The 25,618-nt window shown below is 59.6% G+C and overlaps 2 protein-coding genes and 1 long non-coding RNA gene across 7 annotated transcripts; 1 reads left to right on the top strand and 2 right to left on the bottom strand.

The window, feature by feature from the left end:
• Window positions 1-1,461: 1,461 nt before the first annotated feature.
• ZFP41 (ZFP41 zinc finger protein) lies at window positions 1,462-13,552 on the bottom strand. 4 transcript variants are annotated; one of them, XM_025871240.2, is made up of 5 exons: window positions 13,231-13,552; window positions 8,125-9,739; window positions 6,570-6,689; window positions 3,270-3,393; window positions 1,462-3,107 (listed from the first exon to the last, which is right to left on the bottom strand). In XM_025871240.2, exon 2 carries the CDS (start codon window positions 9,547-9,549, stop codon window positions 8,956-8,958), a length of 594 nt encoding a protein of 197 aa, XP_025727025.2. In that variant the 5' UTR covers window positions 9,550-9,739; window positions 13,231-13,552; the 3' UTR covers window positions 1,462-3,107; window positions 3,270-3,393; window positions 6,570-6,689; window positions 8,125-8,955. The 4 variants fall into 4 exon arrangements, with proteins under 4 accessions (XP_025727025.2, XP_073749429.1, XP_073749430.1 ...); XM_073893328.1 differs by lacking the exon at window positions 13,231-13,552 and adding an exon at window positions 12,381-12,624; XM_073893329.1 differs by lacking the exon at window positions 13,231-13,552 and having other exon boundaries at window positions 3,270-3,361; window positions 8,125-12,624.
• LOC112823450 (uncharacterized) lies at window positions 12,975-14,713 on the top strand. Its single transcript, XR_003208062.2, has 3 exons — window positions 12,975-13,311; window positions 13,537-13,909; window positions 14,317-14,713. It is a non-coding gene; the product is annotated as an uncharacterized lncRNA (long non-coding RNA).
• Window positions 14,714-21,976: 7,263 nt separating this feature from the next.
• Window positions 21,977-24,742, bottom strand: GPIHBP1 (glycosylphosphatidylinositol anchored high density lipoprotein binding protein 1). 2 transcript variants are annotated; one of them, XM_073892745.1, is made up of 5 exons: window positions 24,553-24,742; window positions 24,070-24,174; window positions 23,432-23,539; window positions 22,482-22,598; window positions 21,977-22,339 (listed from the first exon to the last, which is right to left on the bottom strand). In XM_073892745.1, exons 2-5 carry the CDS (start codon window positions 24,119-24,121, stop codon window positions 22,104-22,106), a joined length of 513 nt encoding a protein of 170 aa, XP_073748846.1. In that variant the 5' UTR covers window positions 24,122-24,174; window positions 24,553-24,742; the 3' UTR covers window positions 21,977-22,103. The 2 variants fall into 2 exon arrangements, with proteins under 2 accessions (XP_073748846.1, XP_073748847.1); XM_073892746.1 differs by lacking the exons at window positions 23,432-23,539; window positions 24,070-24,174; window positions 24,553-24,742 and adding an exon at window positions 22,910-23,404 and having other exon boundaries at window positions 22,482-22,641.
• Window positions 24,743-25,618: the final 876 nt, after the last annotated feature.

Raw genomic sequence — 25,618 nt, 5'->3', positions numbered from 1 at the left:
GTCGCTGGGGAGCTAGCTGAGAACAAATTCTCTTCTTTTGGGGGGTGTCTCAAACGCCCCTCTAAACTGCCCTACCACCAAAATTGTTCCCAAACTCTAGGGCCTAAGGAGTGGCTGTTACAAAATTTCCCAAACCTTATCATGGAATTCCTCCTGATGTGAACCTGAAGTCTCGTTTTTAGTCCTGTTCTTACAACCCCAGAAAGAGAGAAGTCAGCGTCACTCCTTGTTAGGAAAAGCAGACAGCCGGAATAGGCTTCTGTGAACTAGTCCAGCAGGAAGGACGTCCAGGGGCTGGTTTGCCCACGCTGGCCCTGAGCCCAGCCAGGTGGACAGCACGAGGACAGTAAGGCAGGACCCACGCCCAGCCAGGGAGCCCCGGGGCTGCAGGGATGCCCAGGGCGGAGGGAGGGGAGCCCAAGCCCAAGAATCCCAGCATCTGGTTCCAGGGCGGGTGCCAGGCAGGAGAGAAGTTGCATGATCAGGGACAAGTGGACTCCGTGACTGCGTGGTGAGACGGGATGAGAGCTGGGAAACCGGCAGAAGCCAGCCTGGAGCCTCCCATCCCTGCCGAGGATTAGTGCAGCCATCGGCTGCAGCGGCCTCACTCACCCCACACTGCAGGCTTCTAGCCCTGCAGGTTCTGTAGGAATCCCCCGCCGCTCCCCTCTGCCTGACCTAATGCCCGCCTGCCTCTGTCCCACTTTCAGGGGACCTGGCCTGGCCCTGCGGCGCCGCCAGCCTCCTCAGCCTCCACAGGCCTCCTGTCAGGCGTCTGGGTTTCTGCAGAGCTGCCTGGCCTCCCCCTCGCGGACAGCTCGCCTCTTCTCTGTCCTGCCCGTGAGTGTCCCCCGCCCATCACCTGACTCTGGGGCTAACCTGGAGCTCCATCCTTGGCCAGGTCCTTTGCCATCAGGCATTCTGTGCTCTGCAGGGCACTGAGCAGCTTCCCCGCTCCCACCAACCAGATGTCAGTAGCACCTCCCCTCAGCTGCGACAAGCAAAAATGTCTCCAGGTATTACCACGTCTTCTTCTGGGGGGCAGGACTGCCCTCAGGAGAACAGGTCTTCTGTGGAAGGCAAAGTAAGCAAGGGGAGGGGAGGGTGGGCCGACCCGGGCTCTTCAGAACACAGGGCAGCAGGCGAGGGGCCTCCCAGATCCCCTCCAGGGTTATGACTACAGGCATCAGCAACCAAGGAACCCCTAGTTTTCCAGAATCTGGGGCCAGGAAGACCGTGTCCCTGGAGGGACATAGTATTTTGTCCCATGAGGGCTCACTTTCATCCTAAGTCAGCAGATTTTTTTCTGGTTTATATCATTCTCTTACAAGTTTGGTTAATGTGAGGCAGCCCCCAAGAGACGCATCTGGAGGCAGTGACCAGTTGGATCTCTGGCTCTGCAGGCCCTGGGGAGTCCCGACTGCACCCCCAAACTGCAGGGAGATGAGCGGGACCCAGTGAATGGGTCAGAACAGATGTTTATTACAGGAGAAAACATATTATCCACAAGCAGCAGGACAAAGACGTGTTCAGGGTAAATGCTAGGGAGGCGGCAGGAAAGTACCCGGCACTGGTGCAACATCCGCTGGGATGGAGACAGCACCACGTGGAAAGTAAACCACAGAACTCGGATAAGACAAAACAGAATGTGTCCCCCAGATGCAGAACACATTCACTGAGGACTGAAGGAACTGAAGAGATTATAGAGTCGACGTTCATCAGACCGGACTGTTTGGAAAGTCCCATTTCCCGCACCACGACCAGCAGCTGTGAAAGAGCTCTGATAGCCCAGGGACGCGCACTGCACTGGGGGTGAGGACAACCCCAGTAGCCGAGTGCTCGAGTCATCAGGAAACACGCAATTGTTAAAACCAGAATGCCACAGGGACCTGGGAAGCCTATGTCTACAGAGACCGCAGACAACCACCGGCAGCAGCGTCCACTGGCCCGCATAGCCCCGTCTGGGTCCTAGCAGGACTCTGGTCAAGGCGAGGACCCTGTGGTTCGTGGAACAGGCAGCTGGAGTTTGTGAGGAGGACACCAGGAGACCACCAACTCTACACTCAGCACACAGAGGTCCCTGGAGGCACGGGCTGCCGCTCAGAGCAGAGCTATGTCCTTGGGTAGGAGACACGCAGTCTGCCCCATCATCTTCGCGGCCACTCCCATCCTGAACTGGCCCTCAGCCCATTCCCTTTCTGGCTCCTTGGGCCTGGGGGACACGGCTTCCTTGGGCCTTGGGGACACCCCCTTTACCCCTACGTCCTGGCTGAGAACCCTGCCCTCGCTGATACTGCTCCAGAGCAAATGTCCCAGTGTCCCCCGTGCCACAGGCTTCTGCCACGAGCACCAGGACTGGGGATCCCCAGGCTTTGCTCCCTGGAGCCGAGGCTGCAGGGCTGCCTTCGGACCTGCATACTCTGCGGCATGTCTTGGGGCCTACGTCACTTGCAGGGGAAAGGAATATCACAGCTTGGTGTCCAGATTGGGGATGGACACAAGAGGTCACTGGAAATCAAGCCCAGGTAACACCCTGGTGCCTACAGCCTCCCCTAGGAGTGCAGCGGACCCAGTCACAGGTGAGTCCCCCAGTCTGTGGGGAGAGGAGGAAGCCGAGCTCTGTCTGCTCTGTGGCCCTCACTGCCCACTCTCCCACAGTGCTGGCTCCCACCTTCCCTCAGATCAAGGCCGGCAGGAGCCCCGTAGGGACAGATGCTGCTGGATGATCGACGTCATGTCCCTGGGACATCTGCAGGTGTCCTCCGTGGCCCCCGCCATCCCAGCGCCCTCCACACTGGGCCAGGCGCCGAGGTGCTGCTCTGGGTGCTCTCCGGCAAGAGAACCATGATCAGCGGGGCGTCCTAAAGGTTTCCCATTTGGAAAAGGCTTTTCTCTGGGACATCCCCAGGACGCTGGGAAAGTTGTTGATGTCGCCTGTGGGGTTTCAGCCTGCAGCACATTCCTAGAAGGCTGGGTGGTGTCAGCACTGCCTTCCTGGGTGGGCGGGGGCCAGAGGTGTGAATTCTGTGGCCTTTGGAGACATTGGGGAAGGCCCCACCAGGAGTTCGAGTTCGGGAGTTTGGGGAGTTTGCTGCCTTCACGGGGCTCTGGGAGGAGACAAGGAGAAGGGAGGCGCTGCTCACCTGCGGCATCACTCAGCCCACCTGCCGCACCCCCCCGACCCCCCCAGCTCGGATTTCCTGCCGGGGCCCCGTGCCCCCACCCGTCCCTCAGATGGCTCCTCTCTGCTCACCCAGGGGCCTCCTCACCTCCTCCTTGGGGCTCAGGACTGGGGCAGTTTGGTTAGTTTGGAGGTTCACTTCTATGCACATTTCATCAGGAACTTCTGGACTGGGGTGATCTGCTCTCACACCAGAAAAGGACAAGAATTAGCTTTTGAACAAAGAAATGCAATTATTACCCGGCTGGCTGCTGGGAAGCTACAAGTACACAGGTGAGGACATGCGTGTCTCCCCCCGGCCCCCCCACCACCGTGGAAGCCGGACTGGCCAGCGCTGGCGGCAGGGGTTCGAGCCATGCACCCCAGACCTGGACGGCAACAGAACCAGGGGGAAAGTGCTCATGTCCCCCAAAAGTTCAGAAAGTTAGAAAATGTAACATTTCAAACGCATGTAAACCTCGGGTGAATATGATGTGATGCAAGAGCAGCTCAAAGCCCCGCTCACGGTCCATGTGGTTTAGGACCCAGACACCCGCCTGCCTGCCCTCTGCCCGAGGGGGGCCAGGCTCCTCTCTCCCTCCGCCCCACTTCACTGTTGATTCACATTTGGGTTATTTCCAATTTTTCTGACACTCCACATGCACTATATTAGTGCGTATGTAAAAAAGCTCACTACGGTATTTTAATGAGTGAAATTTCTGGGCTCGCACGGTATAGCACATCTTTAACTTGCTAGGAAATGCTATTTTTGTTGCTAAAGTGAACTGATAGCTTTTTAAAACTGCATTTTGTTAATAGCACAGCAAATTCAACGGACTTTTTTCACTGTGGGGAAATATACATGGTGTTTATTATTTCAACCGTTTGTGTACAGTTAGTGGCATCACTCACCACGCTATGTACCTGTCCCCACGCCCTGCACCCAAAGCCTTCTTACCATCCCCCAGCAGCAACCCTGGCCTTGTTACACTCCCCTGTCCTGGCCCCGGAGGGCCTCTACCACGCCGCTGTGTGTGTGTGGGGGGGGGGCACCGCCTCCGGCCCCTCCCGAGAACGGGTCACACAGCAGTGTCCCCGGCCGGCTTCTGGCGCTCAGCCCCGGGCTTCGGAGGCTCAGGCTCGTGCGCCACAGCCTGGGTCTTCATTCCCTCAGGGCTGGCGGCGGTGCCCAAGTCTGGCAGCGCCACGTGTCCTGTGTCTGTTCGTCTGGCGAGGGACACTCAAGCTGCATCCACGACGGCCACCGCGAGTGCCCACTACAACCCTTCCCTGATGAGCCCCTGCTTCCCCTTCTGCACCTGGGCCTCCGGGGATCCTGACCCTGACCCTCTCGCAACACCTTGCTCAGCCCTTCCGTTTCAGTGCATGCGGACATGCGGATTCTGCATAGACAGTGGCACCAGCTGCTGAGAAACACGCTCAGGGTTTTCCACTGTAATCCTATGTGTGTCTTCCTCCTGGTCTGGCTCTGGGCGCAGGGGGAGCTGTGAGGCTGGCCCTCTTGTGCTCTGCGGGCGGAGGGGACACCAGCTACACGGGACCCTAGGCCGAAGTGCTGCTCCAGGCGCTGGGAGATGTTCTGTACGGGTTTAGACAATTCTGTTACATTTCTGATTTATGAAGGTCTATTATCATGAATGGATGGTGCATTCTGGCACATAGGTAACTATTCAGATGGTAATATGCCCCCCCCCATCTGTTGATGTGAGAAATCACATCAGTTTTGAGCCAAATTGGCCTTCCTGAAAGAGGCCTCATCTGGCCGGGTCCCCTGCTCCGCTCCTGCCCTGTGGGCGAGGCTTGCCCGCCCCGTGCTCGGAGCCTCTGCCGCTGAGAGCACGGACATCCTGGCCGTCCCAGCTCATAAAACAAGGTGAGGTGTTTCCTCTTTTCAATCTCTGAGTCTGTAGAGGACCGGAATGGGTTCTTGAACTTACTTGTGCGCCATCTGGTCTTGCATTCTTTGGGGAAGACTCTAGACTCCGGACACACTCTGTGCGGCGGGCACGGGGTCTTGGGCCGGCTTCCCTACCTCATCTGTGCTCACGTTCCCTGGCTCTGAGTTTTGTCTTTCCTGATCTCTGACGTACCTGCTGTCACATCCCCTTTGCATTCGTGATGGTTTGGTGGCTCCTGCTCTCTTCCTGGACGCTGCTGCTGGGCAATGTCAGCTTGAACGGTCCTTGTGAGCAACCAATGTCCACCGGTCTCCTGCCCCAGACAGCCTCCGTTCCCACGGGCCGTGCTACTCTGCCACTTGTTATTTCCTCTCTGCCACTTTGCATTTTTTTTAATGTTTTTATTTATTTATTTATTCATGAGAGTCAGAGAGAAAGAGAGAGAGAGAGGCAGAGGCAGAGGGAGAAGCAGGCTCCCTGCCTAGCAGGGAGCCCGATGCGGGACTCGATCCCAGGACCCTGGGATCATGACCTGAGCCGAAGGCAGACGCTTAACGACTGAGCCACCCAGGCGCCCTGCCACTTTGCATTTGTTACGCTGTTGTTTTTATAACTTCTGATTTCTAGCTCGTCCGTTGACGGGACTGAAGCTCTTAGGGCTACACGTCCCCGTGTGGCTTCAGTGGCCCAGAGAAGCTCTGACGAGTCCTATTTTCAGTGTCAGTGAGGTCTGAGTGTTTTATAGCTCTCATCATGTTTGTTTTTTTTTTTTAATTTGAGTCAGGTTATTGAGAAGGTTTTCTTTTTCCTAGGACAGGAGTTTTATTTGAAGAACAACAGAAATCCCTCAAAGCTGCCTGAGCGACAGGAGGCAGAAAAGGCCACTCACTGATTTGAGTTTGATTTTGTGATTCTTCTCATGACTGTAAACTATATTCAAAAAAGAATTTCCAAGTCTTAATTTTTAAAAAAGTATTTTTCTGTGGCTCTTTTCCGGGCTGATGCAGCCTTCCTGGGAGAGGCACTGAGGGCTGTCAGCCTGCACGGCCGCCTCCCATGCCTACAAGCAAATGTCCGCCTTGCTAAGAACACAAACACATGGCAAGAAGCTCCACACCCGACGCAGGGCTCGAACTCACGACCCGGAGATCGAGAGTTCCAAGTTCCACCCACTGAGTTGGCCAGGTGCCCCCAGAGCTGACATTCCTAAAACACTTGGGGGGAGCCAGCCCTGCACCTAGGACTTCACGTGCTGACTCACTGAGTCAGGTTAAGCATCCCCATGTCACGCCTGAGGAAATGGAGGCAGCACGAGGAGGTTAAGGGACATGCCCCAAGTCCCACATCGCCAAAAGGCACTGGCTCAAGTCGCTAAGCCCTGGCCCAAGAGCCTGTGTTCTTCACCACCCATCTCCTCTCTAGAAACCAAAGCCATGGGGTCAGAGTGCGTTTCCCTCTCTTCTAACAAACTGGCAATGATGAAGACCCACCTGCCTGCTGCCGGAGAGGCCAGGGCAAGCCTGCCGTCCGTGTGCCGCTGGGGCACCCGGTCCACACAGCTCCGAGGATCTCCACCTGGCATTCCGTGTCTGGGGACCCATCCTCTCGGCCTGAAATGCAGAAAAGGTATTTATCTCAGCATTATTTATAACATCCGAAACCAGAAATAGCCCCATGCCCGTTAGGACACAGTCAGGCTCTGCTCACCACACCTATAGGCAGTGGTGTAGACCAGGCATGTCTAGGGATGGGGAAATGGGCTGTAACACGTGATACAGATCACACAGCGAATGCTACACGGGAACACACACGTCCTAGTGTGTCAGAGGGCCGTAGTAAAGACAAACCAAGCCACGCTGAAGAGGACGCAGACACCCCTGGACGTGCGTGCCGTGTCCACAGCCCACGCTCTGGCACCCAAGATGGGCACCAGGGCACACTGCTCGGAGCCCTTCCGCGGCCCTCCCAGGGTGTCCTTCGGCTTTCTGCGCCTGGCTTCGCCCCCCAGCAGACAGTCCTGGAGGACTCGAGCGCACATGGGTCGGGCTGACCCTCACGCACCCCCCCATCTACAGCAGGCCCAACACGGCCGCCGCTGGTCTCTGTAAATACAGCTTTGGTGGCACACGGCCAGGCTCATTCACGGTGTGTTCACTGCTGTCGCATGTCACAGCGGAGCTGAGCGGGGACAGAGGCCTTAGGGCCACAAGGCCAAGAACAGCTACTATCTGGCCCTTTACAGAAAATGTCTGCCAACCTCGCCCCGGGTTCAATTTGCTTCATCACTCAGTGCGGATACATGTCTTGTTACTCTGTTTCTCTGCTGAACATTTGACAGTAAAGTGCAGACATCATGACCCTGTGTCCCTGAAAACCTTAGGGAGCATCTTTCACAAGGACGAGGTCTGGGAGGGCCACAGGCCGCAAGCCAAGCAGGAACTTGGAAACTGATGCAGCTCTGCCACCCAGTGGACAGTGTGGACACAAAGTTTGCGGAATGTCCCAGTAATGTCCTTTACCGTACACTGTGCGTCCCCCTGGATCTCCTGCCACACCTAGGGCGAGCTGCGTCAGGTGGGAGGGCCCGCTGCGCTGGGGAGGGGGGCAGGGGTGCCCAGCTCACGTGTCATAACATCACAGCTTTTAGAAAGAATAGGAGCAAACACTTGCCAACCTGGAGAAGCATTTCCACTGGGAGCATCTGCCCTCTGGTGTCTGTGACCCCCTCATTGAGAAACGTGTCTCCCCCGATTCAGGACCTTCTTGCAGGATGGAATCCCCAAAGAGTAAAGCTATCTTGGGGGTCCAAACAGCTGAAAGTGTAGGCATCAACATTTTCCTAGTACAAAGCCCCATTACCTCCTGGTTGACAGTCACCGGGTCCCCCTTACGCTGTCAGAAGTTCTGGGACACACTGCACCACTCTGAGAGCACAGGGCCCCATCCAGACCACTCCAGGGGGAAACCAGGGCTGGGCATAGCATGTGGCCTTTCCCGGGGGATAAGATGGAACTTGGGGGCCAGGCATGAGGAAGTGAAACTAACCTGGAGAGCCGATCCCCGGGGGGCAGAGCGCACTGCCTCATGTCTGAAGACCCCTGTGGCAGATGCAGGCTGGCTCGAAGCTGCCCTCACATCCTTGGGGCCTCCATCACATGTCCAGGGCGGGAATCTCCCACGGTGGCAGTATGTAGGTCCTGAGCGATCCACCTGGGTGAGTCAGGCCGCTCACCTGGGACGGGGGCTAGGCCAGGGGGATGCACAAAGGGTGCAGTTCCTGGGGATGGGGTGGGGGATGGTGGTGGCACCGCAGCCCGAGGAGGGAAACCAGAGCACAAACCACTGTCACCATGGCCAGCCGAGTGGGGACAGCAGGTGTCTGGTGCAGCGCCGTGGGCACAACCGCAGAGCACTGCTACCTAGCTCGGGGCCATGGGCCTCCTGCCAGGCTGCGCAGGAATGACCCGGCAGGTCAAGAGTCTGCAGACTCACGTCTTCAAAGGAGCAGGTGGGAGGGCTGAAACCACAGTGGACACCACAGGCAGAGGCCACAGAGGGAGGTGCTGGGCTGCTCACAAGCAGCTGCTGCCTCGCGAGCCCCACAGGCAGCTGCTGATGTCCCCAGAGTCTCCCGTGCCGCAAGCCCCTCCCGCATTATCACGGTGTCTTGATCCAGAGATGCTCTGGACCACAAAGGTCTTGACCATGCTCAAGCACTTGCTTACTGCACTGGGTGGATTTTCCTGATGGTGCGGGGGATGCCCGGGCACAGGTGCGCTGAGCTCACGGACCCCCAGCATCGATCAGATGCCGAAGGAGGAACGGCTCCCATCAGCACAAACACCGCGTCTCGGGTGGCAGACAGCTTCCTCTCACTCAGTGCTTCTTCCGTGGGTGACGCTTCCGATGGCGAATGAGACATGAGCTGCAGGCAAAGGTTTTCCCACATTCCTTGCACTCATACGGCTTCTCCCCAGTGTGCGTCTTCGGATGTTTTAGGAGATTGGAGCCGCAGTTAAAGGCCTTCCCGCACTCGCTGCATTTAAAGGGCTTCTCCCCAGTGTGGACTCTCCGGTGTTTGGTGACATCGGAGCTGTGTCTGAACATCTTCGCACACTCCTCACACCCGAAGGGTTTCCCTGCCGTGTGAGCCCTCCGGTGGCGAAGGTGGTCTGTCTTGTGCTTGAAGACGCGTCCACACTCGCTGCATTTAAAGGGCTTCTTTCTCTGAAAAGGAATGAACACGGGAACCCCCTCAAAGTCATCTTTAAACGAAGCGTCAAAGGCATCAAATACGTGCCCTTCTTCCTCAGGACTCAGGCTGGCTTCCTTGCTGTGCTTTTTCGCCAAAGCGGACCTCTTGCTTGCCTTTTTCTCCCCAGATGCTTTCTCTGCTTTGGGGGTGTGCTTTGGCCCATCTCCTTCTGCCTTTGGGGTCTGTGCCTTCTTTTTGCCCGAGGGCTTTTCCATCTTTCTTTGTTCCCAGGAGAGAGGAAGGGCCACTGGAATCCAGAAAGGGCTAAGGAGAAAGGCCAGGGGCCAGACTCTCCTATTCTTCCGAAAGCTCTCACTTTAGTCACAGCTCTTCATTTCTCTGAGCTTGTAACGAGACCTCTGGAGCAGGAAGCCTACACCAGAGAGGACACCACCAATCCTCGTGCTGCCGGAGAAGCCAGACCACGAAGGTTAGATCACAGAGGTGTGCGGGAGGAACAGAGCTGTGGTGCAGCGGCTAAGGCATGGATGGGGGGGGGCGGACAAGGGAACGTGGCCCCTTCCCTGCTTGTGTGCTCCCCTTGGACACCTCACGAGCCTCTCAATGAGGCTCAACAAACAGCGTGTTCTGTTTGGACATGACCAAACAGAACACTCGCTCTAACCCTCTCCCAGGGATGGGGTCTCCAGGCCTGTGTCCAGCGGGGTCTGATACAGACCATGGACCAACAACTCCGTGTGGTCCCCACATTGAGGTTTTTTTCCCCCCACCATTTTCTCCCTCCTTCTCCACTTCCTGTATTTGGGACTAGAGGATGTGCTTTTGGAGCTGCAGGACCCACATGTACCCCTTTGGGAGTTACGCTCCTGTCACCTAGAGCCTGGATCTGAGATGGATCAAACTTGGGGCGCCCCAGCCCTCCTCCCATGGTCCACCTCCATATGGCAGCCAGCAAACCCCTATCATGTACCTGCCCTGACCCCCAGTGGCTCCCCTCATACTTATGAGCCCTATACATGCCTGACCTGGCCCACTCCTCACTCCCCTCCAGCTTCCTTTAGGCTCCTCAAACATACCCAGTCTTTCCTGCCTCAGTGCCTGGCTGATTCCAGAAATTGGCCAAGAGCAGGTGTTCATGGGGCTGGCTGCTTACTTCAGAGCTCTGAATGGGCCCTTCTCAGGGAGGCCTCCCTGACTCACCAAACACTGCCCCCACTCCCTGTTCCCTAACCGGGCTCTAGTCTTCCCTGGGGCCCTTAACCAGAGCCAACTCCTCCATCAACTAGATCTTGTGTACACCCTCTGAAACACCTGATGTTCCCTGTCCCTAACTCCACCTAACAGCACCCAATTCTGCCACAAATTCGAACAGGACCCAACAGTCGCCGGTGTCTGTAGGAGCATCACCCACACAGCTCCTAGTTCTTCATTGAGATCCCTCTTCTATTTCGTTTCTGTATTATTCCTGAGCTTCCTTGCCCTGTCTTCTCTCACTGCTAACTAATGGAATTCCAGCAACAAGCCTGGAGCAACTTCAGACTCTAACTGCTAGTGAGGGAGATCTCCACAACACTGAGAAGCCTTCTTTTTTTAAAGAGAAAGCTCCAAAGGCAGGTCCTGTTCTGATCTTCCAACATTCCCTGCAAACAGCGCTCTTAGCAAAGGTATCTTGGGGCCTGTGACGGCTACCCTGATCTACTAGGAGGCCCATGACCCTGACAGGCTGTCTCACCCCAAAATGTGATGCCCTAGGTGGTAATATTCCCAGTGATGTAGTTTTCTTTGAATCTTCTTTTCCATCCCATTTATTTACCATCAACATTTTAATCTGGGTATCTTTATGACTCTTGTACATGACAACACTGTAGCTTTTTTCTTTTTTTTTTTTTAAGTAAGCTCTATGCCCAACTTGGGGCTTGACTCAAGACTCCCAAGATCAAGAGTCGCAGGCTCCACGGACTGAGCCAGCCAGGCACCCCCAAGTGGTTTTAAGGTATAAATACTTTGAACTCTCTTAAAGTCAAAAGGGTACACTTGGTCTTTCCTCTTCTCCCCCATGCAGAGGCAATAATAAAATGACTGTCGAGATTTCCCATCCTGACAAGGAGTTTGAGAGTCTGGCTTCTAAATAAAAAGGTTTAGGTACACTTGGTCTGGATTCAGGCCGATGTCGCCCCGAAGGCTCTACTTGAGGCAGGTTCTGGGAGGAGGCCGCTCTCAGCATCAGGTGGGAGCCTGAACTGAGGGTAAAGGAAGCTCATCTGGGCTGAGAGGAGCATGCAGGGCCCTCTGCTGGGGAGGGCAGAGGATCACGGCACCAGGCAAGTACGCTGGAGTCAGAGGCTGGTGTCTAGTTTCGGGAGTAAACCGAGGAAAAACAAGAACTTCTATGAAGGCACCCTCGACCCTGTACCCACCCCCACTGGAGGGCGTGCGTGGGGTTCCTCTGCGCTTCCTGCCGGGACCGGCACTGAGGGCAAGGACCACGGCTATTTCATCCCTGCGTCCCTAGCTACGAGGCCACAGCCAGCACGAACTGGTGCTCAGGAATCATTCTAGATCTTCGTCTCATCTACCCAATTCAAGCTGGCAGGTGCTTGACGGCAGAGAGCACACCAAGTTATAACAGTCAAAAACGGAGTAGACCCGAGGTCCTGGTCCCCCACTTCACAGGCCCGTAGACGGGAGTGCCTGCCGCAGCACACAGGCGCTCAAGCGACCTGCCCCAAGAGCTGGGGTGCTGTGCCCGCGGTGCAACTTCGGAGTAGCTCCTTTCCTCTCTGGGCCAGGCCTCCTGAACTCCAAGCTCTGCGCAGCCCCCGCAGCCGGGGTCCCTGGAAACCCCACTCAGGCTGGCCCGTCCCCCCGCCTTCAGAAGCCTGGGTCTCGGGGAGCCTGGATTACTAGCGGGTTTGGATCCAAAGGCACACATGCACCCCAACAGTCCGCCGGGCCCCCCGCCTGCCAGCAACCACGAGCTGTGTCGAGGCCGAGGAAAGGGGCCCCGACGGGCAGCACGATGCGCCCCCGCCAACGACAGGGCCTCGTCGGCCAAGCGTGCAGGGCCCCGGGGCGCCGCCTTCACCTCGATCCGCTCCGAGCTGCTCCTCGCCCTCCTCCCCGCAGCGCCCGGGAGGCGAAGGCGGGGAGGCCGCTGCCCTGGGCTGCGGCGCGGGTCCAAGCGACGCCGGAGGGAACCGGCGAGTCCCTAGCTGGAGGTCGGGGGCCCGGAAACAGACGGACCCTCGCCCAACCCCGCCGCAGCCTCCCCGCGCCAGGGTTCCGCAGCCGCCCAGCCGAGCAGCCGGGTCGCGGCGCCCGCCGGGAGGCCCGCCCCTTCCGGCGCCGCTCTAGGAGGAGGGGCCCCGGGCCTCTCAGTGGTATGCCGGCGGACGCCTCCGCCCGGCTCGGCTTTCGTTTCCATTTCTGCAAGGGCCTCCTTGCACCGCCGCCCCCGCCGGAAGGCCCGCCCCTCAGGCCCCGCCCCTCAGCTCTGCGCCCGCTCCCTCGCCCCGCCCGCCCCGTCCTCCCCTCCCTCGCGCCTGCGCCGTCACCCCTGCGCCTCTTCCTCTCCCCTGCGCCCCCTCCCTCTTCACCCCTGCGTACCCTCCTTCTCCCCATCCCGCCTCCCTCCTGCCTTTGTCCCCCTCCCTCGCCCCTGCCACCCCTCCCTCGCTCCTGCCCCCTCCCTCACTCCTCTCCAGCCCCGGACTGCTCCTCACTGCTCCTCACACTCGGCACGTGCACTTGGCCTGTGTCCGGTTGCACTGGTGCCCCCTCGTCTGGGACGCTCCTCCCTGGCTGTCTGCCTGGCGCACTCCCACTTCCTGCCCACTGAGAGCTCAGCAACTCGGTGGAGCCCACCTGCCTTCCTATGTGTATTCAGTTCCTGCTTCCCACAAACGTAGCTGCTTAAAACAACACCTCTTTGTTACCTGAGCTCCTGTGGGACAGGCATCCCGGCGTCCAGACACGGCTCAGCTGTCCTCTGCCTGGTCGTGTCAGGCTGCAGTCAGGTATCAGCCGGCTGCGTTCTCAGCTGGAGGCTCAGCTGTGGAAGAATCCACTTCCACACTCCCCTGCTTGTTGGCAGGATGCATTTCCTGGGGGCTGTGCTACCGAGGGCCTACTTCTTATTGGCTGTTGGCTAGAGGCTGGCCTTGGGCCCTAGTCGCCCCCCCATTCCCTGCCACGTGGCCCCCTCCATGGGCAGTTCCCAACATGGTTGCTTGCTTCTTCAGGGCCAGCAAGAGAGCCTCTCTCCCTGGTCTGCTCAGATGGAGTCTCATAGAAGGCAGCCTAACCATGGGAGTGACCTCCTGTCACCAACATACAACGTGACCCAACTGCAGGACTGACATCCTGTCACCTCTGCCATATTGTGGTTTTGAAACAAGTCACAGGTGCCGCCTGCATTTGGGGAGGGCAGCAGTCTCTGTAATACCACAGTTGGTCTCTTCCCCCACCTCTGGACTCCCCCGCTCTGCCCTGCAATTTTTTTCATAGCACATTCCAGTCTCTGACATACTATGTCATCTCCTTATTAGTATGTTTATCAGGCACAGGCACGCCTGGGAGGGTGAGGGCAGCGGGGCTCCAGACCGACGCAATGAGGTGAGTCAAATGAACGTTTGGTTTCCCAGTGGCAATCAGAGTTATGCTTAACACCACGCTCTAGTCGATTAAGCCTGCAGCAGCATTATGTCTAAAATACGATGTACATGCCTTTGTTACAAAAAAATACTCTCTTGCTAAAAATGCCAACAGTCACCTGAGCTTTCAGCGAGTCCATCTTTCTGCCCGATGTTGGTGGCTACTGACTCATCCGGGTGGTGGCTGCTGAAGCTGGGGGGTGGGGGGGGGGCGCGGCACTGGCAAGTTCTTAAGACAACAATGAAGTTTGCCACAGTGACTGACTCTTCTTTTCATGAACAATATCTCTGGAGCATGTGATGCTGTTTGACCACCATAAAACGGTCAATTAGAATCACCTTAGGATCCTTAAAAAAATTATTTTCCAGGTGCCACCCAAGAGCTGGTGAAGCAATATGTGGGGCTGAGCCTAGTGACGCATAATTGTAGAGGCTTCCCTGTGATCCTAATGGTCACTCAGGTTTCTGGGGCAGCAGATGGCAGTGGCGCTCAGCCCAAGCTGTTCATCTGAAACACTGAAGAGCTTAAGAGACTGCTACCCGGATCCCACCTCGTGGCAGGGGGGTGTGGACACCTAACATTGGTATGATTTAAAAGTGCCCCTAGATGATTCTTCTGGGCATCCGGGGTCGAGAACCGCTGCTCCAGAGCACAGGTGTGGGGACTCACACAGGGGCTCAGTGAAGCTTCAGACGCAGAGCAAGGAGGAGACCCAAGAGTCAGGCCATCACGTTTCATATTCTTCCAAGAAACATTGATTCCTTACCTGTGGGCATGTTCCTCAATTACGGATCACACCCATTTACCTGGAAAAGCTAACCTCTGGCCCCTTGAGCCTACAGTTTGTGACAAGGTAGGCGGTAAGTAGGCTCCTTCCCCAGGCTCATCTGCTGGCAGGCTATATATATATATTTAGTTTTAACTAGGCTCCACACCCAGCACGGAGCCCAACCCGGGGCCTGAACTCACGACCTGAGCTGAGATCAAGAGTTGGATGCCCACCGACTGCACCATGCAGGTGCCCCACCGCCAGGCTTCTGGGAGGTGAATTATCAGGGGTTGCATAGGTGGCAACAGGCCGGGGAAGCTCGACCCCCAGGCCGTCCCCCTGCTTCCCTGCAGCGTAAGTTCACTGTCAGGCCCGGCCTGGGCCCAGAGGCTGTGCGGTGCCTGCGAGGCTTCACTTGGTGACTATAGGGTTGTGTGACCGCATGGATGGAAGGCTTTCCTGCAGCTGTCACCTTCAAGGCTTGCTCATCAATGAATGCTCCCAGATCAGGGCTTCTGGGATTGGGCCCCCCAGGTGGCGTCCTCTGCAGCCGGAAGAGAACTGAGTCCTGGCACAGGCACCTCCACACTCACTGCTCAGCTCAGGCTCTTTCTGGGAGGAATGAGGACATGGGGGAAGGGGGAGCCATGTGGAGGCTTTCCCGTGTTTCTCCATTCCCGCCCCCCTGCCCCCCATTCTCTGGGACCCTGCAGCCAGGCACCCCCCCTCCCGCCCCAGAAGCCCCACCACAGAGCCCAGCCGCTCCCCTGGTGCATCCTCAGGCAGGACACGCCTCTGTGCCAGGAGCGTCCTCTGAGGCTGAGGCCTGAGTGTCAGGCAACACTGAACCACATAGGACCCCTCACCTGCTCTCAGGTGGGAGCCCATGACTCCTCTCCTTCTGGAAGGTTCCAGGTGGGTCCTGGGTCCATCAGCTTCTGCAGACCCAGCAGTCACTAGAGGGCCAGGGTTCAGCGAGCTCCATCCTCAGGAACATCCTGCTTTTGGGTCAATGCCTCACCCTTGGTTCCCACAGAGAGACCAAGGACAGGGAATATGCACCACGGCCACCTGCTTCCTGTTTTGGGAGAGAGGAAGTCCTGAAACCACCCCAGGACTCAATCTTGGAGGGGGAGCGTGGACAATGGCAGCTGACCCAGGGGGGCCATGGTGGGCAGGAGACCGGGAAAAGTCCCAGCGCCATGGGGCGGATGGAGGCTGCAGGGGCGGGATGCCCAGGGAGAGTCTGCGTGCGCCCTCCCCCCAGGCCCCTTGTTCCAGCTGGCAGGTCCTGTGGGCCCAGAAGACGGAGCAGAGCATTCTTCCTGAGCTTGTCCCCAGTGCTAGGACTGGGTGGGGACGCACAGGGCCCTGAGGTGGCGCCAGGGGCTGGTTTCGAGGTGGGGGTGGTGAGACAGCTTGGGTAGGAGTCCCTCAGCCTGTTTGTACTTTCCATGTCAGGGGTCAGTTGTGGGGGAGGAGAAGGGAGCTGGGTGAGTGGGCAGACTCAATGCTGGGAGGGGGAAGAGAGCTTGAGAGAGCCCGGACCCCGCGCCCCCCCACCCCGCCGGAACAGCTCCGAGAGCCCAAGCAGGGACCGCCACCATAACCCCTGTCACTAGAGCACCAGCACCTGGCAGCCAGTACCCGTCGGCCTCCACACGGAGCCTAGGAGACGGATTCTGCTTTTCTCTGGCTTTGTGGGCCAGGGGACTGCGCACAGAGAGGGCATGTGGCTTGCTAAGATCACACAGATGGGAAGCGGCCCATTCAGCCTTGAGGCCTGGCCAGGGGCCAGCCCCGGGGCTGCATGGGCTCCTTGTCCTCTTAGCAGCTCCCAAGCACATTGACAAAGGCCAGGGAGACTCTCGACAGCATCCAAGCGGCAGGGCCACCAGCTCCAGAAGTTTCCAGCATTAGGCTCTTGAGGAGCACCCTCTGGGGGTTCGAGTACCTGCAGTGCCCTGGGGTGAGGACCGCTGAAGTCTGAACGAGGCCCGGAGGCTGGTCTATCAACTGCAGCCTCTCCCTGTCCTAAGCTACTGGCCTCTGGGACAGACGTGTCCTTCCTTGTCCATGGGCGAGCCCGGCTCTTGGAAGCCTCATGCCCCCTGCTTTCAGTCTAGAAGAGGGGACCTCACCCAAGTGCCTACTGCCACCCACTGGTGGCACCAGCAGAGCCGACGCACTGCCCAGGAGGCCTGTCCAGAGGAGCGGCTCTGGCGTCTGTAGGACAGACTTCTTTGGGGGAACCACGGGGTCTAAGGGTGTGCTGGCTTCTGCCCCCCGCCCCCATGCTGCTAACAGCCTCTCCCAAACGCCATGTTGACTTGTATGCCCACTTCTAGATTCCTGCGGAGGCTGAACATTTTTGCTGCTTTGATGATGGACAGCTGTGTCAGGCTCCAGCACGCATAACCTCCCAAGGGCGGGGGTGGGGGGGGGTGCCATGATCCCGATTCCAGTGCAGAAGTGGGGCTTCTGCATGTGTTAACCTTGAAAATAAAACTTCTAGTCATTTTACCAGCCAAAATGGGTTTACTGAGGAAGGGCGGAGAATTGCAAGCTGGGGCAAGCAAAACACCGCAGGTTTGCAGAGCGAAGGACAGCAAAGCGCTTTCCCAGAGGAGGGGGGAGCTGGGAGGGGCTGTTGTCAACTGAAAGCCCATTGGGCTAAACTGGGAGCTGGAAGTGTACTGGCTTCTCATTGGCTGGGCTGTTGCCAGGGCTGGAGGAAAGCTCCCCTCTTCCAGCCCAGCAGGGAGTGAGGGAGTAGGGAAAGCACTAGGGCGGGGGAGGCTCCTCTCTTCCCATCGCATTTGTACATGATGAGAGTAGGAGGGGGTGAGAGCTCCCGCTGCCCAAGCTCCTGACTTGTGTTTTAGTGAGGTTTCCTTTGATTAATTTTCTCATTTGGGTGGGCCTGGGCTGCGAATCTGCCAGCAGGCTGCGGTGGGAAAGACCCCTGTGTGGCCCCCAGACCCTCACGTCGGGAGGGGCCCTCCGTGGGGCTTGCAGGGGGGATCTGCCCACACACCGGGCAGCACAGCCTCCTGAGGCTGGCTCAAGCCGAATCACCATAGAAACCACCAGCTCTGCGGGACAGGGGACACCCTGGGGAATCGGGGTGGTGCGGGGTTTGCTCAGGGTTTGCAGTGGGCAGGGAGAGGCCTGTCTCCATTTACGGAGGTCTGTGTGCAGAACGCGGCACTCCTGGGCTGACTGGCTGCTGCCGCTGCAGACCTCATGGGGTCACAGGCAACACAAGTGGCCCTGACCGGTCACTGAGCACCCTGATGGACAGATGGACAGAGGACGGAGGAGGCCAGCAGGACCTGGCTACCAGATGCGCTCATAAGGGCCACAGGCTGGGGAGCCCCTTCCTGCTTTGGCTGCTGTGCCCATGCTCCCCAGGCCGTGGTGATGCGCCCAAAGCCAAGTCTTTTTTCTAGGTACAGTTAGATGGATTTTCTGTTCCTTGCCGCCGAATACACTGCAGACTGATCCAGACAAAGTGAGCAAAGGTCTCTTCTTGGGAGAACACAGAGCTTGGCCTTGAGGAGGCCCTTGCTGGAGTCCGGACATCCAGGAGGGGACTGCAGCACCCCACATTGGAGCCTTGGGGAGTGTGGGCTCGGCAGGGTGACACCGTGGGGAGGGCGGGCATGGGGCAGGGTGATGCTGTGGGGAATGCGGGCATGGGTGCGGTGACACCATGGAGAGGGCGGGCACGGGCATGGGGAGGGCAGGCACAGGCGGGGTGATGCCGTGGGGAGGGTGGGCACGGGAGGGGTGACACCAGCAGGTGTTTGCTTCTTCCTTCATCTTGCTTCTCAGCTGGAATGTGGAGCTGGGCACGCAGCCCCCTCTAGGTAGGGGTTGATTTAGTGCTCCCCAGAGCAGGGCCCTCCAGCCAAGGTCCGAAAGACAGAAGCTTTGGAGGAGCGAGGTGTGAGGAGGGGCACGTGGCTCTTTCCACCAGGCTCCTGAGCCCCCTGGCTTAATAGAGGACTCAGCAAGCCTGAGGTCCTGCAAAGTCTGGGGTGCTGCGTGTGGCTGCGTGATGGCCTTTGCTTCATGGGAGTGGGCTGCACACCCTCTGGGGGGTAGGGAGATGGAGAGGGGGAGGGAGTGAGCTTTGCCAGGGTGCGGCTGGGCTGGCAGTGGGTCTCAGAGCCCTGGGGGAGGAGACGGCAGAGCACAGAGGCAGGGATGGGGGGCTCAGGAGGGCGAGGCTTTGACCTGCCCCCTGTGTGCTTAGGTCAGCCCATTGAGTTCAGGGGGTTAAGAGACAACTAGTCCGGTCTGTACCGGGGAGGAGCCCCATTCCCCAGACACCTGCTTCCAAGGGAGGTTGAGTGACCTTTCCAGGGGGAGTGGCTTCTGGGGAGGCCTGTCACCCTCTGGCTCTGCCTCTGTCTCTCCTGCAGTTCCTGGGATCTGCCTGCACCATCCCCCACCCTCACCCCCCAGCCTGGGGCCCTGCATCCTCAGTTGCATCTTCCTTGGGAGGTCTTAGATCCCCATGTGTCTGTGTGCCTGTGTCCCCAGCTGGTCAGAGCTTGGAGGGAGGGAGGTGTGGTTAGAATTTGTCCCATGAGTTGGAATCAGGCACCACGTCCAGCTCTGCGACAGCCGGGGGACCACAGGGCGCCGGGCACAGTGGTGTGTGGGCACTGGCGCATTGGGTAGAAGGAAGGGTGTGTGTGACTTGGGGGACTGCCTGCCTCGAGGCACTTCAGCCCAGGCAACTCTGCCACCACAGGCTGAGGGTGACCATAGCTTCCAGGCACAGGGAGGCCATGCCCATGGAGGCAGCGTGGGGGAGCCCGTCCATTCACTGGATGGGTTGTCTTTCTCCCCTCCCCCACCCACCCATCATAGATTCCATCTTAAAAATCCCAGCTCTCTAGGAAGCTGAATCTAGTAGTGGCAAAGGCAAGGGCATCTGAATTGTGTCTGGATGGCAGGAGCATTGCTAGAGGCCACGCGGGGGCTGAGAGCCACGCCTGACTTCTGGGCTGTGGCCCCTGTGACCAGTGAGCTTACCCTCCTTGGGTCCAAGACCCGGCACACGGCCAGATGTGCTACGGCTGGGGTCTCTGACGTTGGGTGGTGGGCGACGCCCAGTAATGACTGGCTAACATCCAGGTCCTAATCCCTGGAGCCTGGAGATGTGTGGCCTCATGTGGCAAAGGGGTGATGTGATGGGGTTGAAGGTCTTGGGATGAGAGATTGTCCTCGATTGGGTGGTGGCCCCATGTCACCACAAAGGCCTTAATAAGAGGGAGGTGGCGGGAGATTTGAGGCAGATGGTGGTGAGGGGCCAGAGTTCCAGAGACGCGGAGCCAGGCGGATGTACAGCGGGCTCTGTGAGTGCAAGCACAGGGATTGGCTCACGTGGCTGTGGAGGCCGAGAGGTCCTGTACCTGCCGTCCGCAAGCTGGAGCCCCAGGAAGGCCGAGGGTGGGATTCACTGGAGTCTGAAGGCCTCAGAACGAGGAGCTCCAGCGTCTCAGGGCAGGAGAGGATGGAGGTCCAGCTCCAGAGGGTGAATTTGCCCTTTCTGCCTTGTTGTTCCGTTTGGGCCCTCAGTGGTTGGGGTGCGTTGGCAGGGGCCATCTTTGTCATCTTTGTACCCGAATGCTAATGTCTTTGGAAACCCCCTCCCAGACACACCCAGAAATCATCTGGGCCTCTCTCGACCCAGTCAGGCTGACACAGAAAATGCACCATCACAGGCTCCGGAAGGAACAAAGCCCTTCATTTCAGACTTCTGAGCTTCGGGACCGTTTGAGCTGTTGTGAGCCACTGTGTGGTCACGTGTCATGGCAGTCATGAGACATGGAGGCAGGGATCCAGCTGGACACACGCCCTGGCCCGCTGTACAGGTGGGTGCAGAGGTGCTGCCCAGGCTGGATGAGAGGGAGCAGCCCTGAGGTACCACCTCCTGATTTCCGGCAGTTCCTTCCCGGGACTGGCCTAGAACGTCCTGACCGTCCCTGGTACATCAGACTGGCCTTGGCCTGGTGGTCCAGCTGGGTCTTGGTCCTCATCCGGCCTCTCCCAACCTCTGGCTCAGGCCTGGTGCTCTTCCCCTGCAGTGCTTGTCAGTCTTCACTGAGGCTGGTCCTCCCAGGAGGGCCCCCCTACCCTGCCACGTGGCAGACAAGGAAACCCACTTGGGGCGGGTGTTGCAGGGGAGGTGAAGAGGTTCGTCTGGGTCACGGAGCTGGTGGGGCATGGTGTTCATGCGGGTCGTGGAGCTGGGGCAAGGGCTTAACTAACATTTTAACCCAGACAGGGTGAGCCCCGAGCTCGGCTTTTATCTATGTGGGAGAGCGTGTGTGACCACAAGTGCGTGCACCGGCGGGAGTAACATGAGAGCGTATGTACCTGCAGGAGCGTGTGTGTGTGACAGTGTGTGAAGAAGAAGGGACAGAGAAATGACTCACTTCAACTCTGCAGCCATTTATTTCCCTCCCAAGGAAAGGGGTACCGAGGCAGGCAGTGTGGGGCTGGTATAATGGCTCCTGGTCACCATGATCTCTGCCCTTCCTCCTTGCTGCCCTGCCATCCCAGTGTGCTGCCTCATGGTGCGAAGCGGCTGCTGAGCCGCAGACATCACTGCAGCCGGCAGGAAGGAGGAAGGAGAAGAAGACAGACCTGTCTCTACCCCAGGGATTTGCCCCCCAGCTAGGCCTTGAGGTTTTCTTTACTAAGGAAAGAAGGAAGCAGAGAGTGGGAGGCTACCCCACCTGCTGCAGCTGCTTGACAGGCAGCATAGGACTCTGGGCTTCCCTACCCAGGGGCTGCTGGGCTGGTGGGGATTGAGGGGTCCTCTGAGCCTTGTTCCCTGCTGCTCTGATGGGGAACCTGAGGCCCAGACCCAGGCCTCCTTCCTCCTATCCCAGGGCTCTGTCTTGTCACCAGCCAGGAAGGCAGAGAGCCCCCAGCACCCAGTGGTGCCGGCCTGACCAGAGTGGGCCCTGGGCACCCCTGGGTTCCCTTCCCCAAGCCCTCCCACTGCCCAGTCCTCTTCTCAGGAACCCAGGCAACAGTCTTGGGGGGAGGGGAGGGGAGAGAATGTGGCTGACTCCGCCTGGCATAGGATGCGTGTTTTCTCTACCCAGCTGTGCGGACCCGCGCCCTGAGCAGTCGCGGCCTGGACCTGGGGTCAATGTGCTGGCACAGGCGGTGGGGAGAGGAGGCCAAAGATGCCAGACAGCCAGGAAATAGGAAATGCAGACGGGGCAGTGTTGGCCGGATCACTAAAGGTGTTCCAAGTTTATTCATCAGAGCTGGGGTGGGGAGCCAGGTGGGTAAGGCACTGGACAGAGTGCTGGCCATCCAGGGTGTGAGTGGGGTGGGGGTGGGACCACCCCTTCAGGACCCCATGGCCTGAAGGCCGGGAAGGAGGCTGAGCAGGAGAGTGGCGGCCACCATCGTGGGGCTGCCCTGGGGGCTACCGGCTCCGCTGCCTGGGGGCTCCTGCCAGGGTGGGATGTTGCAGAGGGTGGACTGGCAACAGGTCAGGGTCATCAGGGTCCCCTCCAGTGTCTTGGTGATGGGCTGACACGTGTCTGCACACCATGCAGAGTAGGTGGTCAGAGGACCCGACTCTGGGAGGGAGGAGGGGCGGGGGAGAAAGGCTTTGTCACGCTGGACAGGCTGGGGCAGGGAGGAGGCCCCTCACGGGGGTGCACGCCTTTCTGCATGGGAGATGGGGCACCTCCTGCCCTGGCCACTGCGGGGCCTGCTCACCCGTGTTCCCGTGGGACATGATGGCTTTGCAGAAGCTGTGGCCGTGGACGCAGTTCTGAACTTGCTTGCAGTGCTCCCCCCTGTACAGGGACTGGCAGGCATAACACTGCAGTAGCCCTGGGAGGCAAGAGGACTCAGGCCAAGGGGCCTCCCCCTGCAGGCCCAGCGCCTCCCCCTGCAGGCCCAGCGCCTCCCCCTGCAGGCCCAGAGCCTCCCCCTGCAGGCCCAGCGCCTCCCCCTGCAGGCCCAGCGCCTCCCCCTGCAGCCCAGCGCCTCCCCCTGCAGGCCAGCGCCTCCCCCTGCAGCCCAGAGCCTCCCCCTGCAGCCCAGCGCCTCCCCCTGCAGGCCCAGAGCCTCCCCCTGCAGGCCAGCGCCTCCCCCTACAGGCCCAGTGCCTCCCCCTGCAGCCCAGAGCCTCCCCCTACAGGCCCAGTGCCTCCCCCTGCAGCCCAGAGCCTCCCCCTACAGACTTGTGCTCTGTTGCCAGCTGATCCCTCCATAAGCCTCTGCCCAAGCCTCCCTGCACCCCTCCTCAGGACTGGTCAGCTCTGCCCTGCCCTGCCAGCACCCCACCGTCCTGTCTGGCTGAGCTGGACTCCATGCCCCGGGCCTCTACACTTGCTGGTCTATCCAGGCAGGGACTCCGCTGCACCCCTCTCTGCCTAGTGAACTCCTATTCAGCCTCCCTGCCCGGGAGTGGTTCCTTCTCTAGGCTCCCTACTCCGGATGGCCATCGAGGGTCACAGCCAGGGTGAGGTGAGCAGGGGTGCTGAGTGTCAGGGCCCTTTCTCTCCCCTCCCCTGCCCCCTGGAAGGCTTTGCCTGTTGTTCTGCATCATGCCAGCCCCGCACTGAGCCTGGCGCTCAGCGGAGCCCCCACACAGTGTTGCGAGAGAGGGATGGGTGCCTGTGCCCTCGGGTGGGGTGGACAGTCCCCTCTGCCCTTGCCACCTGCAGCCACACTGGCCTCCTGCCCCTCCTCGTCATCGTCGTCATCATAGCCCTCCGGGCCGACGTCCGCGTGCTCCTCCTCCTCCTCGTCCTGCGCCCGCCCGGTGCCTGGCCACGCAGGGATGCCTGTAACCCCCCAGTTCCCGGGCACGGAGCACACATACTCCAGACCCAGTGCTGGGCCCCACCCCTTCCATCTGTCCTTCGACACTCCTCCATCCCCTTCCTCCCCACTCGGTCCTCCCCGTGGGCCCCCAGCTGCTGGCGCTGCTTGCTTCCCAGCACCATCAGCTGCTGTGGGGGCCCCTTTGCAGTAGCTGCCTCCCCCCTCCACCGCCCCAGTAAACCGTCAGGATGGCCCGCCTGTTTGACAGAAGACAACACGGAGGCCGGGACAGAAGAGGTAACCCGAAGCCTGCATTTCAAAGAGGTGGGGCCTGTCGCTGGGGAGGGGTAGGTTTGGGAACCTGCGGGAGCCCAGGACAGCCCACGTCCACGTCCCTCCAGCCTCAGACTCCAGCCTGACCCCCCTGCACCCCATGCCGTGTCCTGCCCCCAGGCTGGGTGTCCCGAGGGTCCCCGTGGGCCCAGACTGTGCTGTCCCCTCTCGCTGCAGGGGTGCCCCCTTGCCCGGGTACCTGGCTGCCCACAAAGCAGCAGGGCCAGCAGGAGAGCCGCGGGTGCCTTCATCCTGCTGGGGGCTGCCGGGTCTGCTCGCTCCGGTTCTTGCTCAGGCTCTGGATCTGTGGGAAGTGGGACAGAGGGCATTCCGGGGGCTTCCTGGAGGCCCCTGGGCCCCAGCTCCCCCCACCCCAGCTCCAGCCTCAAACAATGGGCCTCATACCGGCCCCAGTGCCAGGCATCAGGCCAGGGACGGCCCTTTCCCTCCCTGACTTCAGGGGCCTGGGGGACAGGAAGTCATTGTGGGGGCCTCCTGTCCACCTGTGCCGCTCCGCCCTGGCCCGGCTTGCAGGCGTGAGCACTGCGGCCAGCGAACCTGGGCCCGGGCTGGGGCAGCGCCGGACAACACCCGTCCGCCTCTGGAGCCTGTGGACACCAGGCCCAGGCCACTTGGCCACAGGAGCTTGTCGTCCTGGATCCTTAAGCTGCCCGTCGCTCACCTGTCACCTGCAACCCCGAGTCAGCCTCACTGTCCTTCCAGAGCTCGTTCCCACTTCAGGCTGTTGTCCTGGTCATGCCCTCTGCCTGGAGTGTGCTCTTCCTGCCTGCATCCGCGTGGCTCCTCCCCTCACCTCAGAGCTCCTTCCAGCCACCACCCATCCCGGGCCCTATCTTCCCTGACTTGGGCGTACCCCTGCCCGGGGAACAGGCCGGTGGAGGAGTGGGGAAGCTTCCTGCGACTGAGCCTCTGGGGCCTGGCTTCCTGGCTCCTACCCTCTAGCCAGCTTGGCAGCCCCCCAGCTCTCTCTCTGGGGACACCCCTCCTCCTCTGCAGGCCACAGACCTGAAGGAGTATTGAGAGCCCCTTCCCCCTTCCCGGGGGCAATGGGAAAGTGGGGGCGGGGGCAGGGGGCTGGGTTGGACCTGGCCCCGGAGTGCAAGCCCGACTGCTACTTGTGCGCGTGCCTCAGTGCCTGGGCCCCTCCCTTGGCGTGCCGGGGGTCATTTCCCTGACTGTCAGCAGGTGCGTGGGACATTCTCTGGGGCCACCTGTAGCAGAGGTGAGAGGTGGCTCTGGGGTGAGACTGGCTGGGCCTGGTGCCTGGCTCCTTTTCCCCCTCTGCGTCCGGGACCAGCCCCCTCTTGGGCCTCTGGGCCTCAGGATCCTCACACGATGTCTTGGCCATCAGGAGCCAGTGCCTGCCAGCCTTTAGGATGGTACCTGGCTCGGTGCCCTCAGGGCTGGCTGTGAGGACCCTTCTCTGAAGCCTCAGCCACCAAGAGGTGCTGTCCCGCCTGAATTCCTAGGGAGCCGTGCACCCTCGCCTACCCCAGAGCCACCCTCAGTTTCCCGAGGAGGCTGCCCCCAGCCCTTCCCCACAGCCCTTCCCCACAAAGGGCCAAAGTCACTTTTCAGACCGGCTCCATCTGTTGGGTGCTCATGGCCCTGGACGCCCCCACCCCCGCCGCGCCCCAGCCACCGCAGCAGACCCAGAGCTGCTCCCAGGAGGGCCCCGGGGGCGGTCCCAGAACTATTAGGGAGCAGGGGTGCCCCCTGCCACCTGC

This window comes from Callorhinus ursinus, unplaced genomic scaffold (genome assembly GCF_003265705.2).
Source record: "Callorhinus ursinus isolate GAN/ISIS: 27379988/994484 unplaced genomic scaffold, GSC_fseal_2.0 scaffold5, whole genome shotgun sequence".
Lineage (NCBI taxonomy): Eukaryota > Metazoa > Chordata > Mammalia > Carnivora > Otariidae > Callorhinus > Callorhinus ursinus.
Note: the sequence above shows the minus strand (reverse complement) of the source record. Positions and strands in the feature narration are given on the sequence as shown.